This window comes from Bos javanicus, chromosome 5 (assembly GCF_032452875.1).
Source record: "Bos javanicus breed banteng chromosome 5, ARS-OSU_banteng_1.0, whole genome shotgun sequence".
Taxonomy (NCBI): domain Eukaryota; kingdom Metazoa; phylum Chordata; class Mammalia; order Artiodactyla; family Bovidae; genus Bos; species Bos javanicus.
The window spans coordinates 66741817-66766158 of record NC_083872.1 but is presented as its reverse complement, the minus strand read 5'-3'; the positions used below and the strand labels follow the sequence as shown (position 1 = coordinate 66766158).

At 40.7% G+C, this 24342-nt stretch overlaps 1 protein-coding gene across 9 annotated transcripts in view; it reads left to right on the top strand.

The window, feature by feature from the left end:
- Positions 1 to 1304: 1304 nt before the first annotated feature.
- IGF1 (insulin like growth factor 1) overlaps positions 1305 to 24342 on the top strand; it is an 80954-nt gene continuing 57916 nt past the window's right edge. Inside the window, exons 1-2 of one of the 9 annotated variants that reach the window (XM_061417103.1) lie at positions 1305 to 1657; positions 6140 to 6296. In XM_061417103.1, coding sequence (XP_061273087.1) covers positions 1595 to 1657; positions 6140 to 6296 — 220 coding nt within the window. In that variant the 5' untranslated portion in view covers positions 1305 to 1594. Of the gene's footprint in view, positions 1658 to 3341; positions 3485 to 6136; positions 6297 to 24342 lie in introns of those variants that run through there. The other 8 variants (XM_061417102.1, XM_061417108.1, XM_061417107.1 and 5 more) reach the window with 8 other exon arrangements.

Here is a 24342-nt window from a genome sequence, read left to right as displayed (position 1 = left end):
AAACGGCATCACTTCTCATGTCTAACTTGTCTTTCTCAAAGGTACACACTGCCCCACATTTAATCACAGAGAAGGCTTGAGTAAACTCAACCCCCTTTCAAAACCAATCAGGTTTTCCTTTGAGGGCACCCACCTCTGCAAACAACTTCCTGGCCATGGCCATAAAGACCCAGACAAGAGTTTCAAGCAAACCTTTGTTTTTAGTCGAAGTGTCAGGATCACTGTGTCCCCTGAGAATCAAGAGGGAGAAATACAACATCCAGGCTATTCCCACCATTCCAGAAAACCATGCCCCAATAGACCCCAGGAAAAGTGGGATGTCTAACCTGGGTTTTTGCAATCTTATTTCATAATCCACTTTCTTATCTCCTCCTTCACAAAACTGATGAGAAATTGGTACAAACTCTATCGACAAAAGATCACAACTTGATCCTCAATGGCAAAGGCAAATATACATTATAAATAGCAAAACAGCTGGCTTGGACCATGTTGCTGGCCACTCATCCAGCTGAGAGATTTGAATGACATCATAACCCTTGAGAGGGTATTGCTAGCCAGCTGGTGTTATTTAGAATACACAAAAATGGGGGAAAGAAAATGCACTCATGTGCACACACACACAAATACACACACACACACACAGGTTCAAGTTATGCAGAAAAATATGAACAATGGAAAAATCATTTGCCCCTCAGATGCCCTTCCCCTGGGGTGGGGTGGGGGTCGGGGTGGGGGCCAAGCAGCAGAGTAGAAGGAAGGAAGAAAAAGATTTGATTTTATTTTTTCAGTTGGCTTTACAGCTCAGCAAAATCTTTGCCCTGTCGTGGGCAAAAAGCATGAGACAGTGTCCTGAGGGGAGCCAATTACAAAGCTGCCTGCCCCTTTCCAGGTTCTAGGAAATGAGATCATTCCCCTCACTTGGCAACCAGGACAAGGGGTCATCCCAGCGCTGTCTTCCATTCTAGTTTACCCCAGTCGTTTGAGGGTTAAAATCATAGAGTATGCTTGAGATGGTCTTTTTTTCATTTCTTGTTTTTTAAATTTTGTGTTGGCTCTGGAATATAAAATTGCTCGCCCATCCTCCACGAATATTCCTTTCATACGGGTAAGGTGTATTAGCAGATGTGTGTGTCTTCATGCCCGGTAGAAAGTTAATCAGAGGACAGCATCAGTATTTTAATGTCTGCTCCTCTTGTCACTAACACACATTCTTTTAAGGGAAAAAAATGCTTCTGTGCTCTAGTTTTAAAATGCAAAGGTATGATGTTATTTGTCACCATGCCCAAAAAAGTCCTTACTCGATAACTTTGCCAGAAGAGGGAGAGAGAGAGAAGGCAAGCGTTCCCCCAGCTGTTTCCTGTCTACAGTGTCTGTGTTTTGTAGATAAATGTGAGGATTTTCTCTAAATCCCTCTTCTGTTTGCTAAATCTCACTGTCACTGCTAAATTCAGAGCAGATAGAGCCTGCGCAATGGAATAAAGTCCTCAAAATTGAAATGTGACATTGCTCTCAACATCTCCCATCTCCCTGGATTTCTTTTTGCCTCATTATTCCTGCTAACCAATTCATTTCCAGACTTTGCACTTCAGAAGCAATGGGAAAAATCAGCAGTCTTCCAACCCAATTATTTAAGTGCTGCTTTTGTGATTTCTTGAAGGTAAATATTTCTTACTCTTTGAAGTCATTGGGGAATTTTCTTTAAATTGTGTACTGTTTGCTTCTGCTTAGAAATGTTCTTCACTTTAGAATTTTCATTGTTTCGGCACTGGGAGTTATTTATAAATTGCTGAATATGCAATTCTGTGGGATCTGAAAAAATAGCTCCGGGAGATAAATGCCTTTGCACAGATATCTGTATGAGTAAAAACTATTGCAAGGTACTTATGCTAAATCCTCCACTTCTTCAGGGCTTGAGTGGTGTCATTATAGAATATTCCTTTAAATCCTGTCTATGGTTAAGGGCTATAGGGCATGGATATGAACTTTTGGATTTTTTTTGCAGGTGCAGATGTTTTATTTTTAAGACCATGTTCATGTGTATGTAGGACTGTGTGTGGTTGTGTGTGTGTGTGTGTGTGTGTGTGTGTGTAACTTGCCAGGACTTTTGATTACAAGGCATGCCACATACAAAGAGTTACGTTTTAAATGATATTAAAGCTTTTAAATATGATCTTTGGAGCTAAGGTCCCGGAACTCTCTGCACTTATGCCCAGAGAGTCAAAGTTAGAGTGAAGTTTCATTTGCTCTTCTGAAAAAGAACTCCTTAAGAACTCCTGCTGACCTTGCATATTCGGATAATTTAAACAAATGCACACTGTATATGGAAAGCGGAAACTTTCTAGCAACTGCTATTCCAAGTTTTTTCTTTTGAAGAGGACTCTCAGGGGCGAAGTTTGGACTTGGGGTTTTGTGTTGTAAAACGCGGATTTTGTATTTGGGATTGTAAAGTCTCTTTAGGTAAATTTGGCTAGCGTTGTCAATGCACTGACTTCGCCTTTCCAATAACTGGCCCTAGTTCAAGTTTCCATTCTCAGCAAAATTATATCTTTCAAGACTTGTATTTTTCCAATTTGCAAGCATTTTTAAGCTGCTGTCACTGGCTCCCCGATGCAATTGCCTGTGGGCTCAATTCATGATACGTCCCTACCGCTTAGTCCAGCACTCGTTTGCCGCTTTCAAGTACTCCACCACTACGACTTTTCTTAGTCAAGTCAGTGGCTTAGGAGTTAAGAATACATCCTTGTCGGGCACCTGATCCTGCCGCCCTTGAGATGCCAAGATGCACACTGGCTACCTTGCTTTTAAAAGAAATGAAGTCAGTATACACATATGCTATATGGTCTGACAGCTGGGGATTTTGTCTCCCTACTTAGACGATCCTAAAAGGGGCTGTGTGGTGTTATCTCTGCATTAATTACAAGTTTGGAAAACTCCAAATGAACTTTCCATGCTGTGTATGCTGAACTTTTCAGAAGTAGAGCTAGCTAGCCATAAGTTGTTGCTTTTTCCTGTACTTGGAGCAGGAAGTGGTTTCAGGGAGCTACGTGGTTCTTTCAAATGTAATTCAATGAGTAAAGGTGTCTGCCAGGCAGAGCTCACAAGCTGATTGTACTGTGAGTCTCAAGATATTTCCAAGTGTTTGAGTCAGAGGGAAGAGGGCACAGGGGAGGACTGGAGTTTCGGCCCCTGTCCAGGACGGCTACAATAGGCACACGATGGAAATCGGTGGCTTGATTGGGAAGAGAAGATTGACTCAAATCCCAGCCGTGCAATTTGTTTATTGTCTGAATGGACAAAAGGCAGTTTACCCAGGCTCATAGCATACCTGCCTGGGTGTCCAAATGTAACTAGATGCTTTCACAAACCCCACCCACAAAGCAGCACATGTTTTTAAGTCCTCAGTTTTCTATTCACATCAGTCTCATAATACCCACCCTGACCTGCTGTAAAAGATCTGGAACAAACAAAAATGGTTACACCTACAGTGAGTATTTTCTTATGACTATTGCCCTCAAATTTTGCTGGGCATTTTTATTATAACCCAGACATCTGGAACCAATTGATATTCCATTTATTTAAGATAAAAAGAAAGGTTTTTAAAATTTTGGATTTGTCAATGGTTTTTGAGAAAGAGTGCTCTGGAATTTTTTTTCTCTCTCTTCTCTTTCTAGTTCTTCTTTCATGTCTTTCTTTCAGATCTCTCCTTTCTCTCTCTTCATTTCTTTTGTGTTTAGAAAAATAAAAGGCCAAGGAAATGATGAACATATGGGGCCACTCATTTCAAACTTTTTAATTCCTAAGCAAGTTCTTTATTGTTTTCTTTTGGGGGAACATAATGTGATAAATTCTCTGGTTCTCTGTGGGTGTGATGGACTGTTTCCTGAACTAAAAGAAAATGCACTAGAGGTTCTATCTTGTCCTAGAACTATAAGTGCTGATATTTATCTGAGAACATAACTCAGCAAAAAGCAGAAAAAAGGAAGAAACAAAAGAGGGAAATCTGTAAAAAATAAATCTTAAATTCTTAAATGCTAGAGACTGATAGGTATTGCTGAGTTTAAATGTGTTACACAAAAGAAATAGCTATTAAAAGTATAATGTTGACATCTAATGAAGTTCTCAATTCCCTAAGGCTTTAAGTTGAGTTCCTTTTCCCCTGGATTTCACAACAACTGAAGAACCTGAATGCATCTACAGTTGCAGGTGCTTTGCCTTAAGCTTCACCATTAACTCAATAGAGAAGGGAGCAATGGAGAAATAGGACTGGCAAAATAACATACGTTCTAGAACTGGCTGGTTGCCAGAGCGTGGGGCATGTTCTGTAAGATCAATTATGAGTGTTCTCTTTTGAAAAGGGCAAGGAAGTCCAGTTGGCTTGGACTTGTTGAGATTTCCACTGGAAATACTGAAAGGGAAAACTCCCACCAATTATTTTATAACTAAGAAAGATGAGGATTGGATGACAACTTGTTTCTAGCAGTCCCTGTGGCTTTGGCTATGTGGGGGTGGAGGGTTTCCATGAACAGGTCCTATGGAGAAAATGGAAGAAATTCTCCATCAAGCTTTCACCTCCTCTTCTATTTTATGTCTATTATTTATGATGATTTGCAAATAGAGGACGCTTTTCATCTTCAACTGTTTCACAAGCATTAACTAAATATTTACATTGTGTTAACGAGAATCAGGGGTTTAGGCTTTTCCCCAATTGCTGAACTTAAAGTCTGGCCACAAAAATGGAAATCTTAATTACAGTGATGGAGCAAACTTTGCCACTGATGTAGAGAGCCATTAAGAGTCCAGGGAGGGCAAGGAAGGTGGTCGGAAAATAAATGACTGATCCTGTTTCTTTGAAAGTGATGGAGTTGAATGGACCTGCCACCACTGGGAGGTTCAGAAAAGCCTCTTTTCATAATGATAGTTTCCAGTTTAACTCTATGACCTTTTGATAGGGTCCCTGATTTAACATCCTGTCACTGACTCTGCTGATGCTGCTGAAAGTAAATGCATCTGAGAGGGATAAAGCTACTCACCTTGGGAGGCTTCCTAGAAGAAACCACATCTTTGTGCCACAAGTAGCAATGTGGAAAAACTTAATGATCACCTTTGCATTGTTTCACTGCTGAGAGCGAGGATGGAGACTTGAGCCACAGGAATCCTGCCTCTGGCAGGGCTGACAGTTGGCTGTCTGTCACTGGCTAAGTCAAGCCAACCAGGGGTCTCTGCTATAAAAAGGATACAGTGACACTTAAGTCCCTCCAACAGATGAAGTCAGAATTCCTGAGACTTAAAAAAAAAAGACTTTTGCAGGTTTTGAGCCCAGTTCCCTGTTCGTGGAAGGCACTGCCTACACGTGTGTTGATCTGACATTGAGCTTGACACAAGGGGCTTTAGAATGCAAAAGGAGTCGGGTTTACTTGCCATACACCAGTTTCATTCTGAAATTCTCAGATGTTTCCTGTTCCTGGTTTTTAACTTTTACTTGTAGTTGTTAACTGCTGATGTTCTTCAGGTAAGAAATCTCTCAGTCTCTCTTTCTCTCCCTCTGATTCTGTCTCTGCCTCTCTTAAGTAGAAAAAAAAAGCTATAATGATATATAGTATTTTCACAAGTTCTTTTTCAGCTGCAGTAAATTCTCTTTAATCAGTAGCTGGGGAATGACGTTCTGGTTAATTTAATATTCTGGTCAGTAATGGATGCACATGCCATCTGTGGATGGCCAATTTGAGAGAATTTAAATTAATAAAACATATCTGGTGCCAAGTCTGGACTGAGCACAAATTAACCTTTGATGATTCCAGCGGTTTACCAGGATCTCTGAGTGGTGTGCAATAAAAGCATCTTTCACCTTCACACATTAAATGTTTCAGGACATTTATCTCATTGAATTGTAATAGGAACCCATAAAGAAAGGGTTCAAGAAGGACTTCCCCAAGGTTTCACAGTAGCAAGAGGATTAAACTCAGATAGCATGATGCCAAGACCTGCTCAGAGGTCACTCACACACCTTGTTGCACTCCTGAGGGCATAGTTTTGATTAATAACAGGAATGCAGAGCTGGGGTAAAGACACCCTTGACTTGCCCCCACTCCCCTGGCAAGGACCCAGGAGGAAGATGACCCTCCTTCTGCTTTTTCAGCAGGTGAAGATGCCCATCACATCCTCCTCGCATCTCTTCTATCTGGCCCTGTGCTTGCTCGCCTTCACCAGCTCTGCCACGGCGGGACCCGAGACCCTCTGCGGGGCTGAGTTGGTGGATGCTCTCCAGTTCGTGTGCGGAGACAGGGGCTTTTATTTCAGTAAGTAGCCTCCCTCTCGCTGCTCTGTGGATTTACAACTGCCGGGAGTGTGCGAAGAACTGAATGACTGCCTGTGGCTGGCAGCCGTCCTCAGCCTCCGAGATTCCTCACCTTAATGCGAGCCTAGTGTTTCAGCGGGGCCGTGGCACGTTTTGCAGATTTTGGATGGAATTTTCCTCTTTAGCAGTTTGTCTTTTAACTACTTCCCGCTAGGCTTTCCCGCAACTATTCTGCTCTGCCCTCACTATTCCATTCCTTCCGGGGAAAAGACAGGACAAAATGGCCCTGGGGGGTTGAGGTTTTGGTTTTCCAGATCTGTGGGTGCACATAGCAACGTATGTGAACGTGTAGGGATGTTTTAAGTGCCAGGTCACTTGGAGGAAACTAGGAAGGTGGACTTGGCAAAGGGGCACATCCCAGATGTCTCCATGTGATATGAAATCACCCCGAACAGACAGAAGGTGAAAGTCGCTGAAAGGCACATTTGCAAAGACACAGGCTCTTGCTCAATGCAAACTGAAGTGCTGAGTTCATTTGCCCTCCGTTCACACTGACCTTGAGGCTTTGTTGTTGCCTTCCTTTGATGTCACCCTTCTCTGGGGCTCTCCAGTGATGTCTCCATCTGGAAAAGGGTTTCTGACAAGTGCAAGGTCACTTATCGCATAAGTAGGTCTCAGGTGATTAAAAAGTCAACAGTCAATAAAAAGTAGACAGCAAGTCCATGCTTGCGGATAAATAATAAACACACACGGGAGTCCCTGCTGCTTGAGGGAATGGATCACTTAGAGAACACACCTCAGAGGCATCTGGCTCATGTATGTTACAGGACACTGAGTGATGGAAAGCCAGATGCTCGTTCTGTTTAATTCTTTGCAAGTTTAGAGAGTTTCAGGAAACTGACACTCAGGTCTTCAGGACCGTGAATCATTCTTAGAGGTTCATGTGGCTTAAGTGTAGACAGCTTACCTCAGTTACCCACTAGGCTTTGAATAGCTCCTGTGATGACTCACACACTTCCAGTCTCTCTCTTCTTCCCAGGAAGGTGTGTGTGTGAGAGAGAGAGACTGGAAGGAGGTGTCTGTGAGTGTAGCAGTCTGGGATGGGTAGGGAGAAAGGGAAGGAAGAAGTTGATAGGCATGTTGATGGTCTGTACTCATTGTAGATTCGGTGACAAATGGCTTTTCAACAACTAGTGACAGAGAGTGAGACGTGCTTTCTACTCTTTAAATGGGCAAATTCCCACTCTCTGTTTCCAGCCAACGCTTTGAGTGAGTTCATTTATTTTTCTGGCAATAAAGCAATTCTATCCCATTCTCTGTTTCTGTGCAGACGAATGAGTTCATTTGGTGAGTGCTTTTCGAATAGGACCTGTTTTACCTTCAGAATATCTGGCAGAAGGCAGATGTGTCACATCAACATCACCCAGCGATGGCTTGTCACTACTCTTTACTTTGCTACTACTGATCCACATTTTAAAAAATGGATAAGTGGGTCTCAGTTATTATGCCCAAGAGGACCTTTTTTTTTGCTTTGATAATCCATTTGTGCCATTTCCTTTTATCCAGTTCACTAGGTGATGGCCGAGCCCCCAAGTGTCTTGGGTTATGTGCCAGATTGAATTGCCACATTTGATGTGACATGCTCCAGGATTTCCATGCACAGTGCATGGAAACTGGATCTTTCTGTGACTGTGATGCTTACAGTTAAATGACAAAAAAATGAGAAAGAAAAAAAATAATTTGATCCCAAGTTACCCTTTGATACTTATATATGTTCACACAAAGAATTAAGGGTATTGGACAACTATGATGGAAACTGATTTCAACTCACTGGAAGGCATTCTATTACTCAAATGATCAGATTTTACAAATGTGTTTTAATTCTATCTTAATAATTTGAAAGGGGAAGGTTCTACATGGCAACTCTTAATGTATAGAATATAACTTTGGATAGAAGGTGGTTTTATAAATTGTGTTTTATTATTGAGAGTCTAGGTTTCCTAAGTTCTGGTTTATAGCACTCTGTGACAATGTAAATTATTTGTCTGACATAAACTGTCATGCACAAAATTATTCTTGTTAATTTTCTAGTCAACTGGACTAGCCTTTTTGCCCAAGAGAAGTTAACCCCTTTAAATCATTTAATTCAGAACATTGATGGAACCTCTGCTATGTGTAAGACACAGTACAGGCATGAGTGAGATACCTAGAAATGAATGAGAGATTAACTTTGCCTTCAAGGAACTCACAGTCTAGTTAGGAGGTTAAAAAAAAAAAAGTATTATCAAGTATCATAGAGGAAAATAATCATGGAAGAAAAATGCAATCCTTTATGCTTTTCCTAAATACTTTTCCCATTTTTAAAATCAGGTGACCAAGATCTACCCTCTCAATGGGCTCCTTGATACCAAAGGCCAGATTGTTTACCATTGAATCCCAGTATCTAGCTCAATGCCTGGCTGATACAGCTGTGGCTCAAGTTTGACTGTTGAACTGGCAGGACTGAATTGAACTGAATCCCATTGAATGTAATGGCATGACTTGTTAGGGATCTTAGTCTTTAGAATCATCAAGAATTAAGTTTGTCAGGTACTTTGGACAATTCTTTCTGCCTCATATTTACCCAGCTATTCGATAAAACTTTATATCTTTTCAACTGAATACAATGTATACCAACAATGACTTAGACGAGACATTTAGATCCTCCCTAAGCTACATTGATGGTCTGTTTCATGTCTGAGCCAATTATTCTTAAAGGCATTAACTGTTGTCAACAAATTTTATTGAGTTTCCTTTTTGTCCCTTGAGATTTACTGTGTGTGAAGAAGTCAGCTTTAAGCATTTACAGCCTTTGAAATACTTTCTAGAGGAAAGCAGTCTTCCCTACCTCTACCCCCTGTCAATTGACTCTTATTATTGTTTTTACCCCTTTCAAAGTTTTGTTGTGGCTGCGTGCTTCATTTTAAGCTGCTTCAAATCCATTTTGAATGTATGGATTTTTTCTAACTGTGGAAGGGGGTTTCTGATCTTAGTTTGAAATGCAAACATTTAAAAAAATGTTACCTCCAAAACTATCTTTTTTACTGGGCCAGAATATTTAACAAGGGGAATTTTTAACCCTATTAAGAGGCAGAACTGTCCTGAATAACTTTTTCTTTTGTGGGGGGGGGGGGCGGTAACACTTATTTTGTGTCGATCAACCCAATGTTCTAAATGAGTTCCTATTTCTCTACAAGCCTAAGCTCCACTAGAGCACAGAGCATGCCACCTTCTCAGTTATCTGTTTTGTAAACATCTTCCCAGCATAAGTGCAAAAGTTCCTCTATAATTAACACAGCTTCACCAGACATTACATGCAATGAAAGTTGCAAAGAAGAGCTAAGTACTGATTCTTCCCTATATATCATAGTAAGAGAGCATGTCAACCAGTCTTGTACTTTCATAGTCTTGGGAGAAAAATGGTGGCCTAATGGAGTTGGCACACTGGGAAAGAGCTAGCTATTATCTTTCCAGATTGATGGAGGAGGCTCACAGAGAGCAGTTTGTCACAACCTTGCTGTGCATGGACCAGAGCAAGAGGAAAAGAGCTTCAAGGAAAATAGGAAAAGTTCAGCTTGCCATAGATACTATTTTTGACAGTCATGGTGATTAACCATTTTAACATATGCTTTAGAGGCTTGTGGAATTTCTCTCCTTGAAGATACTTTAAAAATTGACAGACAACCAACCACCTGGAATGGTTTCAATTAAGAGCAACTAAAAGAAAGCGAGTTTCTGGGGTCCTTTTTAGTTTTAAGAGTCTATAAACAGTCCCTTAAATAAACTGTATATGCTTTATCTCCACGGTCTGGGAAAAAGGAGAAGTAAATCAATTAGAAAGGAAAGTTGGATACCCTTTTGGTTAGTCCAGATTTATAGCTTTTGTAAAATATACTTCCAATGCATACTTATTAAGAACAGGTCTGAATAAATGAATGGCATTCTTCATGTGTTAAACCATACTGTTTTATAAAGAGTTTAAGTAAAACTTTGCAATGAATTTCATTGTTATTGATTGCAACAACCTTCCTAGATTGAGGTTATTATTATTAACTCAAGCTTCTTTCATTTGAAATATAGTGCTCAGAAAACTGCTCCCAGACCTGTCATTCATTAGCTGTATGACTTTGGCAGGCATTTAAACTTCCTGGGCCAAAATGTCCTTGTCTATAAAACAAGGGGATTTTGTTCAAGTAAATGACCTCTTCTAACTTTTAACAGACTCATAGTCTAGGTTGTAATTAACAAGGATTTGGTACTATTCAAGAAAGGAGAATCTTGGATTCAAATAGTGACCAAAGAACATTTTAGACTCCTTTATCTTCTTCACATAGTTTCTGTTCATCTCCAGATAGGGGACCCCACCTACTTAAGGCAAGAGAAGCCAGTGCCTTTGTTTTATTTTTGTTTTAAGCTGAGTTCCAACCCCTCAGGGATGGAATATAAGCTCAGACATGACCAAATACATGCAAGTCATCTGGCCAAAGAAGCACACATCTCGTGAAAACAGATTGCCATTTTTCTTTGCTAGGAAGGACTAACTGACAGTTCTCATCTTCACGTTTTTTCAGTCTCCTGAAAGTAAGGACAGTTAAGTAGGTCAGTTTTTAACTGCTCTTTATAAATTAGAGGTGCAGATTGAATCTATAGTCTTCTAAACCTTGACTAAAAGCCTTTTCCCGGGCTTTTAAGACTGCCTATCCAATTAAAGAAGAGAGTACAGCACTGGGAACACCCAAAGACACACTCAGCCACCATTAGCATTGAGTGGGGCATTAGCATTAGCTTTGAGTGGGGCTGGATTTGAGCTACACCATTTGCATTCCTTGGCTTGGCACCCCTTAGACCTCCAGCTATGCACTTGTGTGACAGCTGGTCAAAGTTAGAGGTACAGTCACTGGCTGTGACTTTCTCTTTGAAGCTAATTGGAACATGTGGGATTTGACCTTGGCCCTGGGCTTCCCTGGTGGCGCAGAGGTTAAAGCGTTTGCCTGCAATGCGGGAGACCTGGGTTTGATCCCCAGGTTGGGACGGGAAGATCCCCTGGAGAAGGAAATGGCAACCCACTCCAGTATTCTTGCCTGGAGAATCCCATGGTCGGAGGAGCTTGGTGGGCTACAGTCCACTGGGTCACAAAGAGGCGGACATGACTGGGCGACTTCACTTTCACCTTCACTGGTCTCATTAGCACCACTAAGCTAACAGGCCACAAATATTCTTAAAGAGAAACAGTGAGTTTTCATATTGACCTTCACTAGTGGCTACTACTCTTTAAATATGCTCAAGAGGACTAGTCTGGGCAACCAAGGGACTTCTAAGAAAGTGATGATTTCTGTGCAAATTTAGAAAATATTGCAATATTGCAAATGCAATAATTTGCATTTTTCTGATATGGTCAAGCACCTCAAGACCATCTTCTCCCTGATGAACAGTTACAAGAAGCAAGAGAGGGAAGGAGTCAAGGCCAAGTGTGGTCTCTACTGTCAAGAATCCAGGATGTGAATTCTAGCTCTGTAACTTACTTGGTGGGTGGCATTGAGCAAGTCACTTAACCTCTTTGTTCTTCAATTTCCTCATCTCCAAAACAAGGACTACCTCACAGAACTGGTTAATCTATTAGAACATATTAAATTAGAATACTGCCTGGCACATGGTAGGCATCATAAACACATTAGCAATTATACTTATTTATTCTCTTCTGGGATCAGTTACAGAGTCTACTGCAAATGTCTGGGCAGCCCAATTCATTACACATTCATTTCTCTTGATGTGTGCTAAGTTGCTTCAGTCATGTCCAACTCTGTGAAATCCTATAGACTGTAGCCTGCCAGATTCCTCTGTCCATGGGATTCTCCAGACAAGAATACTGGGATGCATTGTCATTTCCTCCTCCGGGGATCTTCCCAACCCAGGGATCAAACCTGGGTCTCCTGCACTGCAGGCAGATTCTTTACCATCTGAGCCACCAGAGAAACCTATTTCTCTCTATAGGGGCAGCCGATAAAACCTGTTGTTAATAGTAACACTTACAGTAGTATCAGTAGCACAAAGGATGTCTTATGCTTGACTAGTATTTGCATTTTTTCAAAATCCAATTGTAGCAGCTCTCTCACTTTGTCTTTACCCCAGTCTTAGATGGTAAAAATCATTGCTTCACTGGACAAGTGAGAAATGTGAGACATAGAGAGTTTGTGGTTTACCTTACTGGGTAGATCCAGAACCAAAGTCAAGGTCTCCTGCGTCCAAGAAGCACGTACATCTGCCCATTCACATTGTTTAAAGGTCCAAAGTGTTGCAGTGTAGAGATACGCTTCCAAAAAGCCTTGGCATCTTCTGGGAGAGCAGGAACAGAAACCCCTGGGGGCGCAGTTGATTTTGAACTTCTTTGAAAGGAGACTCAAAGGAGACATCCATGGAATGACCCTACAGTTTACCTTCTAGAAAAACTTAGGAAATACTTATAGAATTTCTTCAGGCTGCACAAGAAAAGTTTCTTTGATTAGAGGCTGCTGCCATTTGAGTCCCTTGCCTTCACAGACTGGACTCCACTCAGATGGCACGCTGCAGCTCCCCATTGAGCACATGGATATGTCTTATGATCCAGGGGACTCCTTCCTCTGGCCAACTTCAACTTTTCTTCTTTCTTGGCCACCAGACCTCCAGTGCTTCTTTCCTAGTGGCTATGAGTTCTGCTGTTTTTCCTCAAAGACCTACTGAAGAAGAACTGTTTGTTGGACCAGCCATCTCCCTCTGGGTTTTATAAGAGAGGTGGTAAAGGAGAAGTGGTCATAAGGCAACATAAGCCCAAGAGTGAGCCAGGCAGAAGTGTCTTCCCCAACTTGACCATGAAAGGAGCTGGGGAAGGTTTGGATGGGAGGCTTGCACCAGTGCAGGTGCCTCTCAACCAGTTACTTGAAGACCATCAGTATTGGAAGGTCTCAGATGTTCCTGGCTGGTAGGCTCATAGCTCCATTTTGGATCCAGAAGAGTGTTGGTGTTTTCCAAACAGCTGGGTCTCTGTATACTTAGTCCAGACATCATGGACCATGCCAGTATTTCTCAGGGCCTCTGTAAAGAGCCAACCTCAAGCCTCTAGCTGACTTTCTTCTGATTTCAGAGCCTACACCAAAGAATCAGACACTCTGCAAACAGGCAGGCAATTTTTCCCAAGGAGATTGCTCATTGTTCTTCATAATGGGCTATGAAACCTTTGCCCTTTTATGCAGCCAGAGTCTTTGACAACCATGGTGGCAAAAAATCATTCCTGTACTGAGCTGCTGCCCTGGCAGAGCTCCATCCTACACCTCTCCATGGAACATCAGCAAGCTCTTACATCACAAAGAATTACTTTTGGTTGCCTGGAAAGTTCAAGTCCCCAGGCCTTATTAGCTGTTAGACTAAGGAGATGACAACAGAACATTTCACTTGTCTTTATCTATATGTGAGATCATGTTTAAAACATAGCAAAGAGCTGTTATTTGACGTGTGATTCTTTAAGTGCAGTAAGTTGTATGCTTATTTAATGCATTGTTTAGTCTCACATTGGCTAAAGCCCCTTAAAGAAGCACTTGGCAAGCTCTGGCCTTTCATTCTTGGCATAGCTGCCCCTCTTACTTTTTCACTGAACCTTAAATGCCACGAAAAACCCTTCACTTACTTTACATCTGGCATATTACTTTATGCAATTGGCCAGAACTTTTGCACATGGCCCTCTGCATTTGTCCAAAGGTAATTAATGGCTTTGCAATATTTGATCAGCAGCAGCATGGACACAAAGAGAAGTTGTGCAATCAGCAGAGACCACACAGTCTTTTAAATGAAAATCTTTTTTGCATTAAATGCTCGGGCGTTGTGCAGGGATAAGGGTTTCCATGCCAAAAAAAAGAGAGAGAGAGAATGGGCATGCTGAAGTCCCCGGGAAGATACCCAAGAACCTGATTCTTGATTAAGTATATATCTCTGTAATAAAACTACCAAATTGTTCACAGAAAGTAAAATTGAAGATTGCTGTAAGCTTGGAAGGCCTTGAAAAATAATCTAGTCAAACACGAGAAGTTAAACTCAGAGAGAAGGGACAAGTCCAAGGTCATGCCCCTGCTAATTAGTGCAGAAGTAAGAAGGAGGAGATACTCTTGATTCTGTTTCCTGATTTCATGCTGTGTTCCACCTTTATCTGTGATGGACCATGCTTATGTCTAAGTTACCTGATAAATTTCAATGCCTTCAATCAGTCTCACCCAAATGAACATAGATCTTGGTGATGCTCTCATTCCAATAAATTTCCTGAGATTGAAGTTAGAGAGTTCAGAGAGTGAGAGACTGTTACTCCCTTGCTGTGGAAATGTGTACAAACCAAAGGTATCCCCTGCCTTTTTCCTATACCATACACTTGGCCTTTCAATGTGCCTGGGGCATTCCAAATCCACTTCAGGTCATGATTTAGAGTATTATTATATATTATATTATTCTGACTCTTTGGTCACTCTCTCCAATGTCAACTTGGGTAGATCTGCTTTGGAATGACTTAGCAAAGCTGTGCTCCTGGAAAATCTGAAACAGCCTGACGAGTCATTGGATCAGCTTCTTTTCTGGAGATTTCTCTGACGGCCCTAAGCCAAAAGAAATTTACACCTGATTTTTTTTTTTCACATTTCCAAGCAAATCCTCTACGAATCTCTTCAGATTTTTCTTCTTTCACCTGTGGTCTAGCTGAGGTACTAGAAAGGCTGTTGGAAGGGTCTTTTAAGCTTTCAGAATGGGTTAGTCATAGAGTCAATTCTGTGAGTGTTTCTAAGAAGATGGTCCTACCTCTGTGCCATTTACCCTGATGAAATGGGTCTTTCATCAGAGGCAAGTGATGAAGAAAGTCTGTGCTGAGCCAACCTACATGCAACCTACTCTTGATAATCTGTGAAACTAGGGAAAGGAGCATGAAGGGTGGGAATTCTGGATTCAGCTGACTTGGGACACTATATATATTTCAGCCTCCTCACTCCTCCTTCCTTCCTGCCTCCAGCCCCAGCCCTTTTGTAAGACCAAGTGGCATGTCTTAACATGCTACTTTATTCTCCCACTCCCTACTCACTTCCCCCAGCAGTGCCATGGGCAACAGGATTTCTCAACCTCAGCACTATTGACATTTTAGGCCAGATAATTTTTTGCTGGTGGAGAGGGACTGTCCTGTGCATTGTAAAATATTTAGCACCATGTTTGATTGACTTCTACCTTCTAGATGCCAGAAGTCCCATCCTCCAAATTGTGATAATCAAAAATCTGTGCAGGTGTTACCAAAATCCCCTGGGGAGGCGGGTGGTGCAAAATTACACCTTGTTGAAGACTACTGGACTAGAGCTGGCTCCAGAAGAAAAGCAGCCAGAGAGATGGGAAAGCCATGAGTGCAAGAGACACACAAACTAATTATCAGTCACTGGCTAATGGGGTCTGTGGTTCATTGCCCAGAGTAGAGCAACAAGAAGAATTACTGGAGTTTTGAAAGCTTCTCTCTGAAAATAAAGCTCTCTTCCTATAGGCTACCAATAAAAAAAGGTGTTTGCAAGCCCTCCTTTTCGTCTGATAGCTATGGAACTCATTTATTTTAGTAACAGCAGTATGGGAAGGCAGAAATGAGAAACATTGTGTGCTTAGAAGTTTGAGTATGACAACTTGGAGTAAATGAAAAAAAAAAGTGGTTTTTCTTTGACTTCAGTATTTGTGGCTGTTCCCTTCTTGGTCATAGGCTTTCAATTCAGAGTTTAAAAGCCTGGTTCCTTTTCCCTGCCTGTATCTTTCCTATTTGAGTATCATTATAGTCATTTTATTATCTATAAACAGAACCACCAGAAAGCAGAAACAGATCAATAAAGTATTGCTTTGGAAATCAGAGGTTCCACATTTGGGGCTCACCCAGCCCCCTTACTTAACAGCTGTACGCTCTTGGAGAAGCCATTTAATTTCCTTGGGTCTTATATTCCTCACTTTTAAAATAAGAATAAAAATGCTATACCACAGAGTTCTTTCAGGGCTCCTCTATAGAGGGGCTTTGGAAACTGAACGAGAATCCAAATATGTCACTGTTAGTGGACCGAATTGAATAGTGGTTTGACTTCAGCCTTTAGTGACTTTGAACCATTAGTTCAATGGTTCTGCAATAATTACAGTGGAGAAAAGTTCATTTGGTAGTGTATCTTCTCAACCTAATTAATTAAAAATAAAAGCATGCTGGTATCTTCTATTACCTATCACTTTGAATTTAGACCACCCAAAAGTCTATTAATGGATCTTCAGAATGCTTACTCAGTATTACTGTTTATATCCTTATTGGAGAAAGTATTTAAAAAAACAAACAAAACAAAACAAACAAAAAAAAATGGGACCTATCACTTTACCACACTGAGCTTGCTCAAAGAGTTAGTTTCCAGATAGTGGTTAGGTAGTCACTGAGGTACCACATGTAAGCAAAAAGATTTCCATTCTCCCAAGTCAGCTACTGGTGATTTTTGCTTACCCTCAAAGAAGCAATGCTCAGCAGAGGGAATATACTCAGTAATCAGAAAAGTATCTTTGTACTCGCAGTATCTTTGTCCACCTCAACTGCTTCCTTATCACAGTCTGACTTAGAAGAATTGAATTTTTTGTTTGAGCATGGCTTTGGTGAAATAAAAGTTCTGAGTCTGATCACCATATGGACCTGTGAACATGTGGTTCTTCTAGCCCAGAGGCTTTACATACAGCCACTCCTAGAGACACAACATTTGATGTAGAAACCCACAGTCAAATACTGGTTACTGCTGCCATGAATTATCCTTTCTTTTGAGTTCTTTCAAAAAAAAAAAACCAAAAACCCAGAGACTAAGTTTTAAAAGTTTTTTTCTGTCCTTTGCAGCATGCAGGGCACTTAATGAAACTCCTTGACTTGATGTTTAAAAAGGCATTCCAAAAGCTATCTCCTTCTACCAGTCCCCAGGGTATACCCCATGACTTTGCATTTGCTACTGCCGCCATTGTGGATCTGAGACTGAAGGTATAGAAGGGAAAATCTACCTGAGGTGTCACCCCTTGGGATTCCTTAACTGTGGCCCCAGTGGAAACTTCTAGATCAACAGTAAGCTAATTCTAGTCAACAGGGAATTTTTAAGAGCTATCATAGGATTCCACACAAATAGATTTCACCTATGAGAATGGTTTTGAGAACAGAACCTCCATTCAATTCCTCTTTCTTACTTCAACTGAGGTAAGCATACTAAAAGGAGAAGTGGCAGGCAAGGGAAGATATGTAACAAATGGTATATTCCTGGCAAATAAATCCTAAGGTAGGTATAACAACAAGAGCACCAGCCTTCAGAGAACACAAGTGCTTTCTCCTTACCAAAGTATAACTGAAGAACTGGAGAGCTAGGAAGAACCATATAGAGCAATCTGGTTCAGTGTTCTCACTTCCCGGATGAGGGAAACAAAAATCCAGAAAAAACATGATGTGCATGAGGTCACAAAGCATGCTGATGGGAAAGCCAGGACTGTAATTCAGTCACCTCACCCTTCTGTTTAGGGCTCTTTGCATAGCTGGATGTTTTAAACTTAACCTTGGTAAACCCATATGAAGGTAGCACTAGTAACCACAGTTCATAAACTCAAAGTGAACAGCTATGTCATATTCTTCTGGTGTCACGCATCGGAAGAGTCTTTGAAAAGTTAAGCCCTTAACCACTCACAAGAACTTTTCCCCAATTTCTATCACCCATTTGGATAATATTATCAAGTCTTTTTATCCCAAATCTGATCAATCTGACTGTAGGACTATGGATCTTCATAGACTCTAGTAGTTTGATGGTTTGCAGGCTTAAAACAAACAAAAAGGGAAAGAATGAATTTCCGTTTTAGAGGCCATTTTAAAGTCACATTAGCAAGTTGATTGGTTGATGCATTTTGTGTTGCTTGTTAACTCAGAAGCTACCCAAAACAAAAGGTATTCTTGATGCATTATTTCTGTCTCTAAACATTCCTGACTTGCTAGTCTTCCATGAAGGCCTTCCATGAAGAAGCTTAAATTTTCCTACGTATTTTGAGTTTTATGTTTCTTTCCATTAAAGTTTCCAGCCGTTCATAGACATATTTAGTTTGGCAGAAGGTAGTGGTGACTCATGGAATGAAGAAATTTGAAAGCAAAGCTACTGAAATGGATCTAATTTCTTTTTTTGGGTAATTTGGGAGTGAGCAATTGATAATTTGTCTAATTTTTCCTGGTTTCATCAGCTGCCATACTGCCAAATATTTGTTCCATATGGATGCTTTGTTATTCCTGAAACATGTAACAAATTTCAGCTGCAACTATATCTAATATGGTCAAAGGGTAAGACTATTGTTGGCTCATTTTCTCATTGTTTTTGGCTGGACACCCTCAATCAATGGCTATTGAGTGAAAAAGCAGGATCATATTGAAACCATTTTCAGCATGTTCCTTCCTATGGATCCAACCATTTCACTCTGAGTTCGTCAAGCACAGCAAATGTTCTCTATTAAAGGGATGGTTATGTTTTAGGCATAGATGCCACTGCCAGCTAATTTCATTCACCTAATAATTCCACTGTCTCCATTTGGTATAGAGATGCTTTTGGCCGTCCAAAGTGTCCTTCTCTGAGTCTTGCTTCTCACTATAGAACAGATATTTGGGGATAGATTTTGAGAAGATCAATGACCTACTCCCTCTGTAGGCATTATTTCAGGGTTACTTTAAGACAGACATCCTGAGAGCCCTGAAACATATGAATCATAAGACTTGTAATATTAGTGCCACAAATCTGGCTGGCATTTCTGCAGATTACCAGTACTTTGCATGCAATTATGGAGATCTCCCTTACCAGAGAAATCAGACAAGGATTCAGTAATGTTGCTCTGAACCACCATCAAAAATGGCTAAAGATACAGAAGGACTTATTTCTGGCTGGTTCTGAAGTAGGCACTGATCACTTAGTGTCTTAAAGTCATTCCATGGGTAATTGGTTTCAATCAATAAAAATGATTTCAATGCTGCCCTGCAAAAATAGCTAACATAATGAACAAAACAGTCTATTTCTTAGAATAAGCCAGACTTCACTGAAGGCCAGGGAAAGTGTTTTGTGACAAGAAATAATCTCTTATTAATGATGGGAAAATTGGGTTTAAGTAACAAATGTTACAGTGTCACATAGTAAAACTACAGGTTAGTGTAGCTGGATCTAGAGTCTTGCTACTCAAAGCCAACTGAGAGCTAGTTAGAAATTCAGAACCAGGGGCCCTACCCTCAACTAATTGAAAGAAAACCTGCATTTTAGCAAATACCCAAGAGATTTTATGCACATAAGGGTTTGAGGAGCCCTGGTCTACTGAATCACAGGAAATAGCAAATACCTGCTGACTGATAGCTCTCTCTCTCGTCTAAGAGAGAGAACACAAAATATTCAGATCTGGACTTTCACTAAGGAGTTGAAGAATGGTGTTGGGGCCAAACTTGCTTGTGATGGTTAGCAATGTATATGCTGATTCGACAGTATCAAGTCCTAATCCTCTGAAGTTGGTGGAGCCTTTCCTCAGAGGAAATATAGAACTGCTCCACGCATAACCCCACGGCCTGACCTTCTGTGAACTGGAAATTGGAACTCCTAATTGCTGTGGCTGCAGTTTCCAAACCCATCACTGGGGCCAGGAACTGAGGTCCAGGCCTTAAGATCTTGCCAGTTTCTTTTTCAATAGTTACATTTTTAAGAACAGCCAAGCAAGAGTCCTTTAAAAAAATATTTCTAATTGCATGGAGGGGAGAAATGTGTGTTTTACTCATATCGTATTGCTGCCTTTGTCACCCTCAGCCAGGTTCTAGCATTATTTCTTCTAACTTCAAGTTGATTAGTTCCATTAGGACTCCCATTGGGATGTAAGAGAAATAGTTTTAAACTAAGAAAAAGTGGGTTTCTGTCACTTACTGAGAGGTGAGGGGTAAACTTTAAATCTGCTTTTCAAAGGGACAGCTGGTTCCCCAGTTGATAGCCTTCACTAGACCCGTTCTGGAGCTGGGCTGTTTCCCCAGGATGAGCCCGTTAGTGAAGGTCTGGTTATTTGAAAGACATGGCTTCCTCAGAAAGACACGATGCCTCAGCTGGGTAGGTAGAAGTGAGAGAAAGCCAGTTTGTAACTTCTCTTCCTTGAATGACACTAAAAGAAAGGGAGTATTTGCACCGAAGAGTCAAGGAATATTGGATTTACTCAGAGCTCTTCCAGGAAATAGCTTGATAAATTTGGTGATTAGTCCCACGAGTCTTCAAACCTGTCTCCACTGGAACAATGATATTAGGATGAACCAAGACAGTCTGCTTCTGAAATGGGATTATTGGGATCTCTTTTCACAATTTTCCAGGAGTGGGGGAGGGGAATAAGCCATGGATAGAATGTTCATATTTTTTCACAAACATTTTTCTTAAAATTTAAGTACCTGCCACGTCTTCACTGTATTCAACTCTAGGATAAGGTGGTATTTGACTTAGCTCACACATATATATTGAATTCATTTAGACTTAAACCCACAGCATTTTAACACAACAATATTGCTGACTCTTTGGCACTCTACCCATTGAAAGAATGTTGACAAGATAATTTCTAAGACCTTTCCAGAACTGACATGTATTGTTATTTCATGGAAATGTGTAAAAATCTTTAAGGGATCTAACTGGATGTGAATCATGTATATTGCCTTATTAGCATTCTTCTTTCATTGCTGTTGTTCAGTACTTTAGTAAAATGTATGGATGTAAAATTATAGCACTAACTAATCAATTCCATTATAGCATCATTGGCTAGTCATGTGCTCTGTCCTAAGCAATACCCAGGGGAGGATATAGCCATGCCTTCAAAGAAGTTTCATAATAGCAAATAAGGACTCATTATATATCAAGTAAAAAATATGTACTGGCATCCATTTATAATCACATCCCTCAATGTGGTTCTGCAAAGACTTGCACTGTAATAGTTTTTCTATCATATTCGTTGTGCTATCAAATTGGTATCACAGTGGATTCTTTCTGGACTTGGACCTTTATGCATTTTCTCATTCTCATCTCTCACTATCATGGCACCATAACTGGGTCCCTGCAGAATTTCATTGAACTTATTATGAGATACTTAATATCATGACAACTCCAGATTAAATTGCACAGGAAATCAGCATTGTAAAAGGATCTTAAATAAAGTCCTAGTAAGCAACTTAAAAAATTATATCAATCAGACAACCCCAAGCTTGATTCAGACAGGAATAATTCTCCCCTATTTTATTCCAGTCCACTTGACTCACTGAGTGCTTTCTAGTTAGCAAAACATGAAATGATGAAAGGAATGAGTAAGCACTGCCTCTACCCTCATAGAGTTAATACTCTAGAACAGATGTCACCAAATGGTCCCAGACCCTACCCCCACCCCACCTGAACCTAGTCAACAAACACGTTCTCTTTGATCTACTTGATACGTTTTTCAAATTTTGAAATTTTAAAAATCAAGAGATTTTAAATAGAGATGAAGATGAACAGCTTCCCTTGAAAAACTGGGTGATCTAACTTTGCTGTCTGGTGTTCCTGAGTGGCAACTATAGGCTAGAGCCTTCTAAGTGGAGTATGTGCCCCTCCAGCTGATCACAATTCCTTAGGGCAGGGATCCCCAACCTCTGGAATCTACTGCCTGATGATACAGGGTGGAGCCGATGTAATAATAATAGAAATAAAGTGCACAATAAAGGTGACACACTTGAATCATCTCGAAACCATCTCCATCCCCTGGTCCATGGAAAAATGGTCTTCCAGGAAACCAGTTCCTGGTGCCAAAAAGGTTGGGGACCACTGCCTTACAGGCTTGATTTATTCATCTATGTACCCATATGGCCTCAGCATACATCGATCCCTGACACTCATGTTCCGGATATACAAGATTTCCTTGGATACCAATCATATATCCTTCTTTTTATTCAACACTCAATTCTTGCTTGTATACTGTCACCCAGGCACTAAGATAGCCACTGCCAATGCATATGAATAAGATACACGTCTTATTTTTAACAAACTCTGCAGCTCTCCTCAAACATAGCAAGAGTACAGTTCAGGTAGCATTGAAAAGACAAGAAAATCCTCCTGGTAAAGAAAAAAACCTAAATCTGAAAAACTGGACATTCAATAATTTAGAGATCATCAAAGAGATATTTCTTCAAGAGCAAGTGGAGTTTTTGGTCAGTGACCTTGTAAAGCAGGAAAGGCCAGGTTCCCAGCCAGAGCGATGGACAAGTTGCACAATCACTCGGAGTGTTTAGGACAGTGGAGACCATCAAACCCAACTCTTCAGACAAAGCGAGTTGTAGCATTGTAGTTTGTTTTGCACCAAGATCCAGAACAGCTGTTACCAATTCGCTGGAAGATTACACATGTGTGCCTCCTTCCATTCCCATCACTGTTGAGGTCCCCCTCATCACTCACCAAAACTATTGCAACAGCTTCCTCAGTGATGGCTTTGTGTCCAATAGTGCTTGACACCAGCCATCCCACCCATGAGATTAATCTTCCTAAAGCCCAGTCCTAATCACTTTATCCCTCTTCTAAACAATTTCCAGTGACCATTCGTGGCTAAGTAAATTGAATCCAAACTCCACAGCTTGATGGTAACGCATTTTATACAAGGCCTCTATCTAACTTCCCAAATGTATTTTTGTTTGTAATGTTTTGTTTCTAATGTCTATCTAGTGTTTCCCTACAGCAGTGTTCACAAACTGGCAGTCTGTAAGTGATATCTAGTCTTCAAAAGTATTTTGTGTGGCAAATACAGTGTTTTCATGAAACTGAATTATCTGTCAATATTTACTAGATGACTCTTTCCTCTAGATTGGCACATATTTTCAGCTTTACCAAAATCCTCACCATTCTCTATTACCTTATTCTGGTCCACTTCACTCCTTTATATGACTTGTGTGGCTCTGATAGGCATCTGAGTTTACATATGCCCCCCACATATTCCAACATCCGACCTAGATGATTTACTACCACACGTTTTATTTTCCTAAGATTTCCTTCTGTTCCTATCTTAAATGTCACCTCCTCTGTAACATTTTCTACCAGATGTTAACTCCCTTTCCTCTGAATAGCAATAATATTCCTCTAACAACACATAATCTAGCCTATGTTGTGTGGGGTTTTTTTATTGAGTATTCATGCTTTATGCCGTCTAGTTAACTAAAAGTGCCTCAAAGGTGAAAGCCATTGAGTCCCACCTACCCCCCTGTACACAGATGGCACAGGCTGCGTTTGCACAGAATTAATTAAGTTGTCCATTTTCCTTTGGCCTGTCAAGCCCGTAGTAGTTGTGTGTACCCATAAGAAGGCAGTAACCCAGTTGACAGGCAGGCATGGCTGAGTTGGAAGACTCCTGTGGACTTTTAGGCATTTTCAAGTAGGGAGTGAGAAACGCTGTCTCTAAGGGGAACTACTGAGGGAATGTAGGTAAACAGAACATGATCCTTTTCATTGGAAGCTGCTGTGATCTTCAAATTAAATCACTATCACATGTCTCACAAGGAACTTCAGCAAACCTTTTGTATGCTCATTTTGTGTCAGAATTACAGGAGTCCATCCATTCCTGGGGGCCTGGCTGAAAGAGTGAATTGAGCCAGCGCCAGGTAGAGAACAAATGCCCCAGGAAAAAAACAAAAAACAACAAAAACGAAATAGAAAGACCTCTGCATACTACACACTGAAATGTCTATTTCTAAAGTTACTGAATGCCTAGAAAGGTGTTCTCAGTCCTGCTTGCCTTGGCAGAAGGGCTGTCAACAAGTTACAAGATTATGAAGTCAAAACTCAGTGACTTCAGCAATGGATCCAACCATTTTGATCAAAATGATCAGTTGTAAACTGTGGACGAAAAAATAAGAAAGCCACTCTTCTTAAGTGTAATTTAATTCAGCAGTGTCTTCTGGACAACTGTGTACCCAAGATAGTGCTAGAAATCAAGAA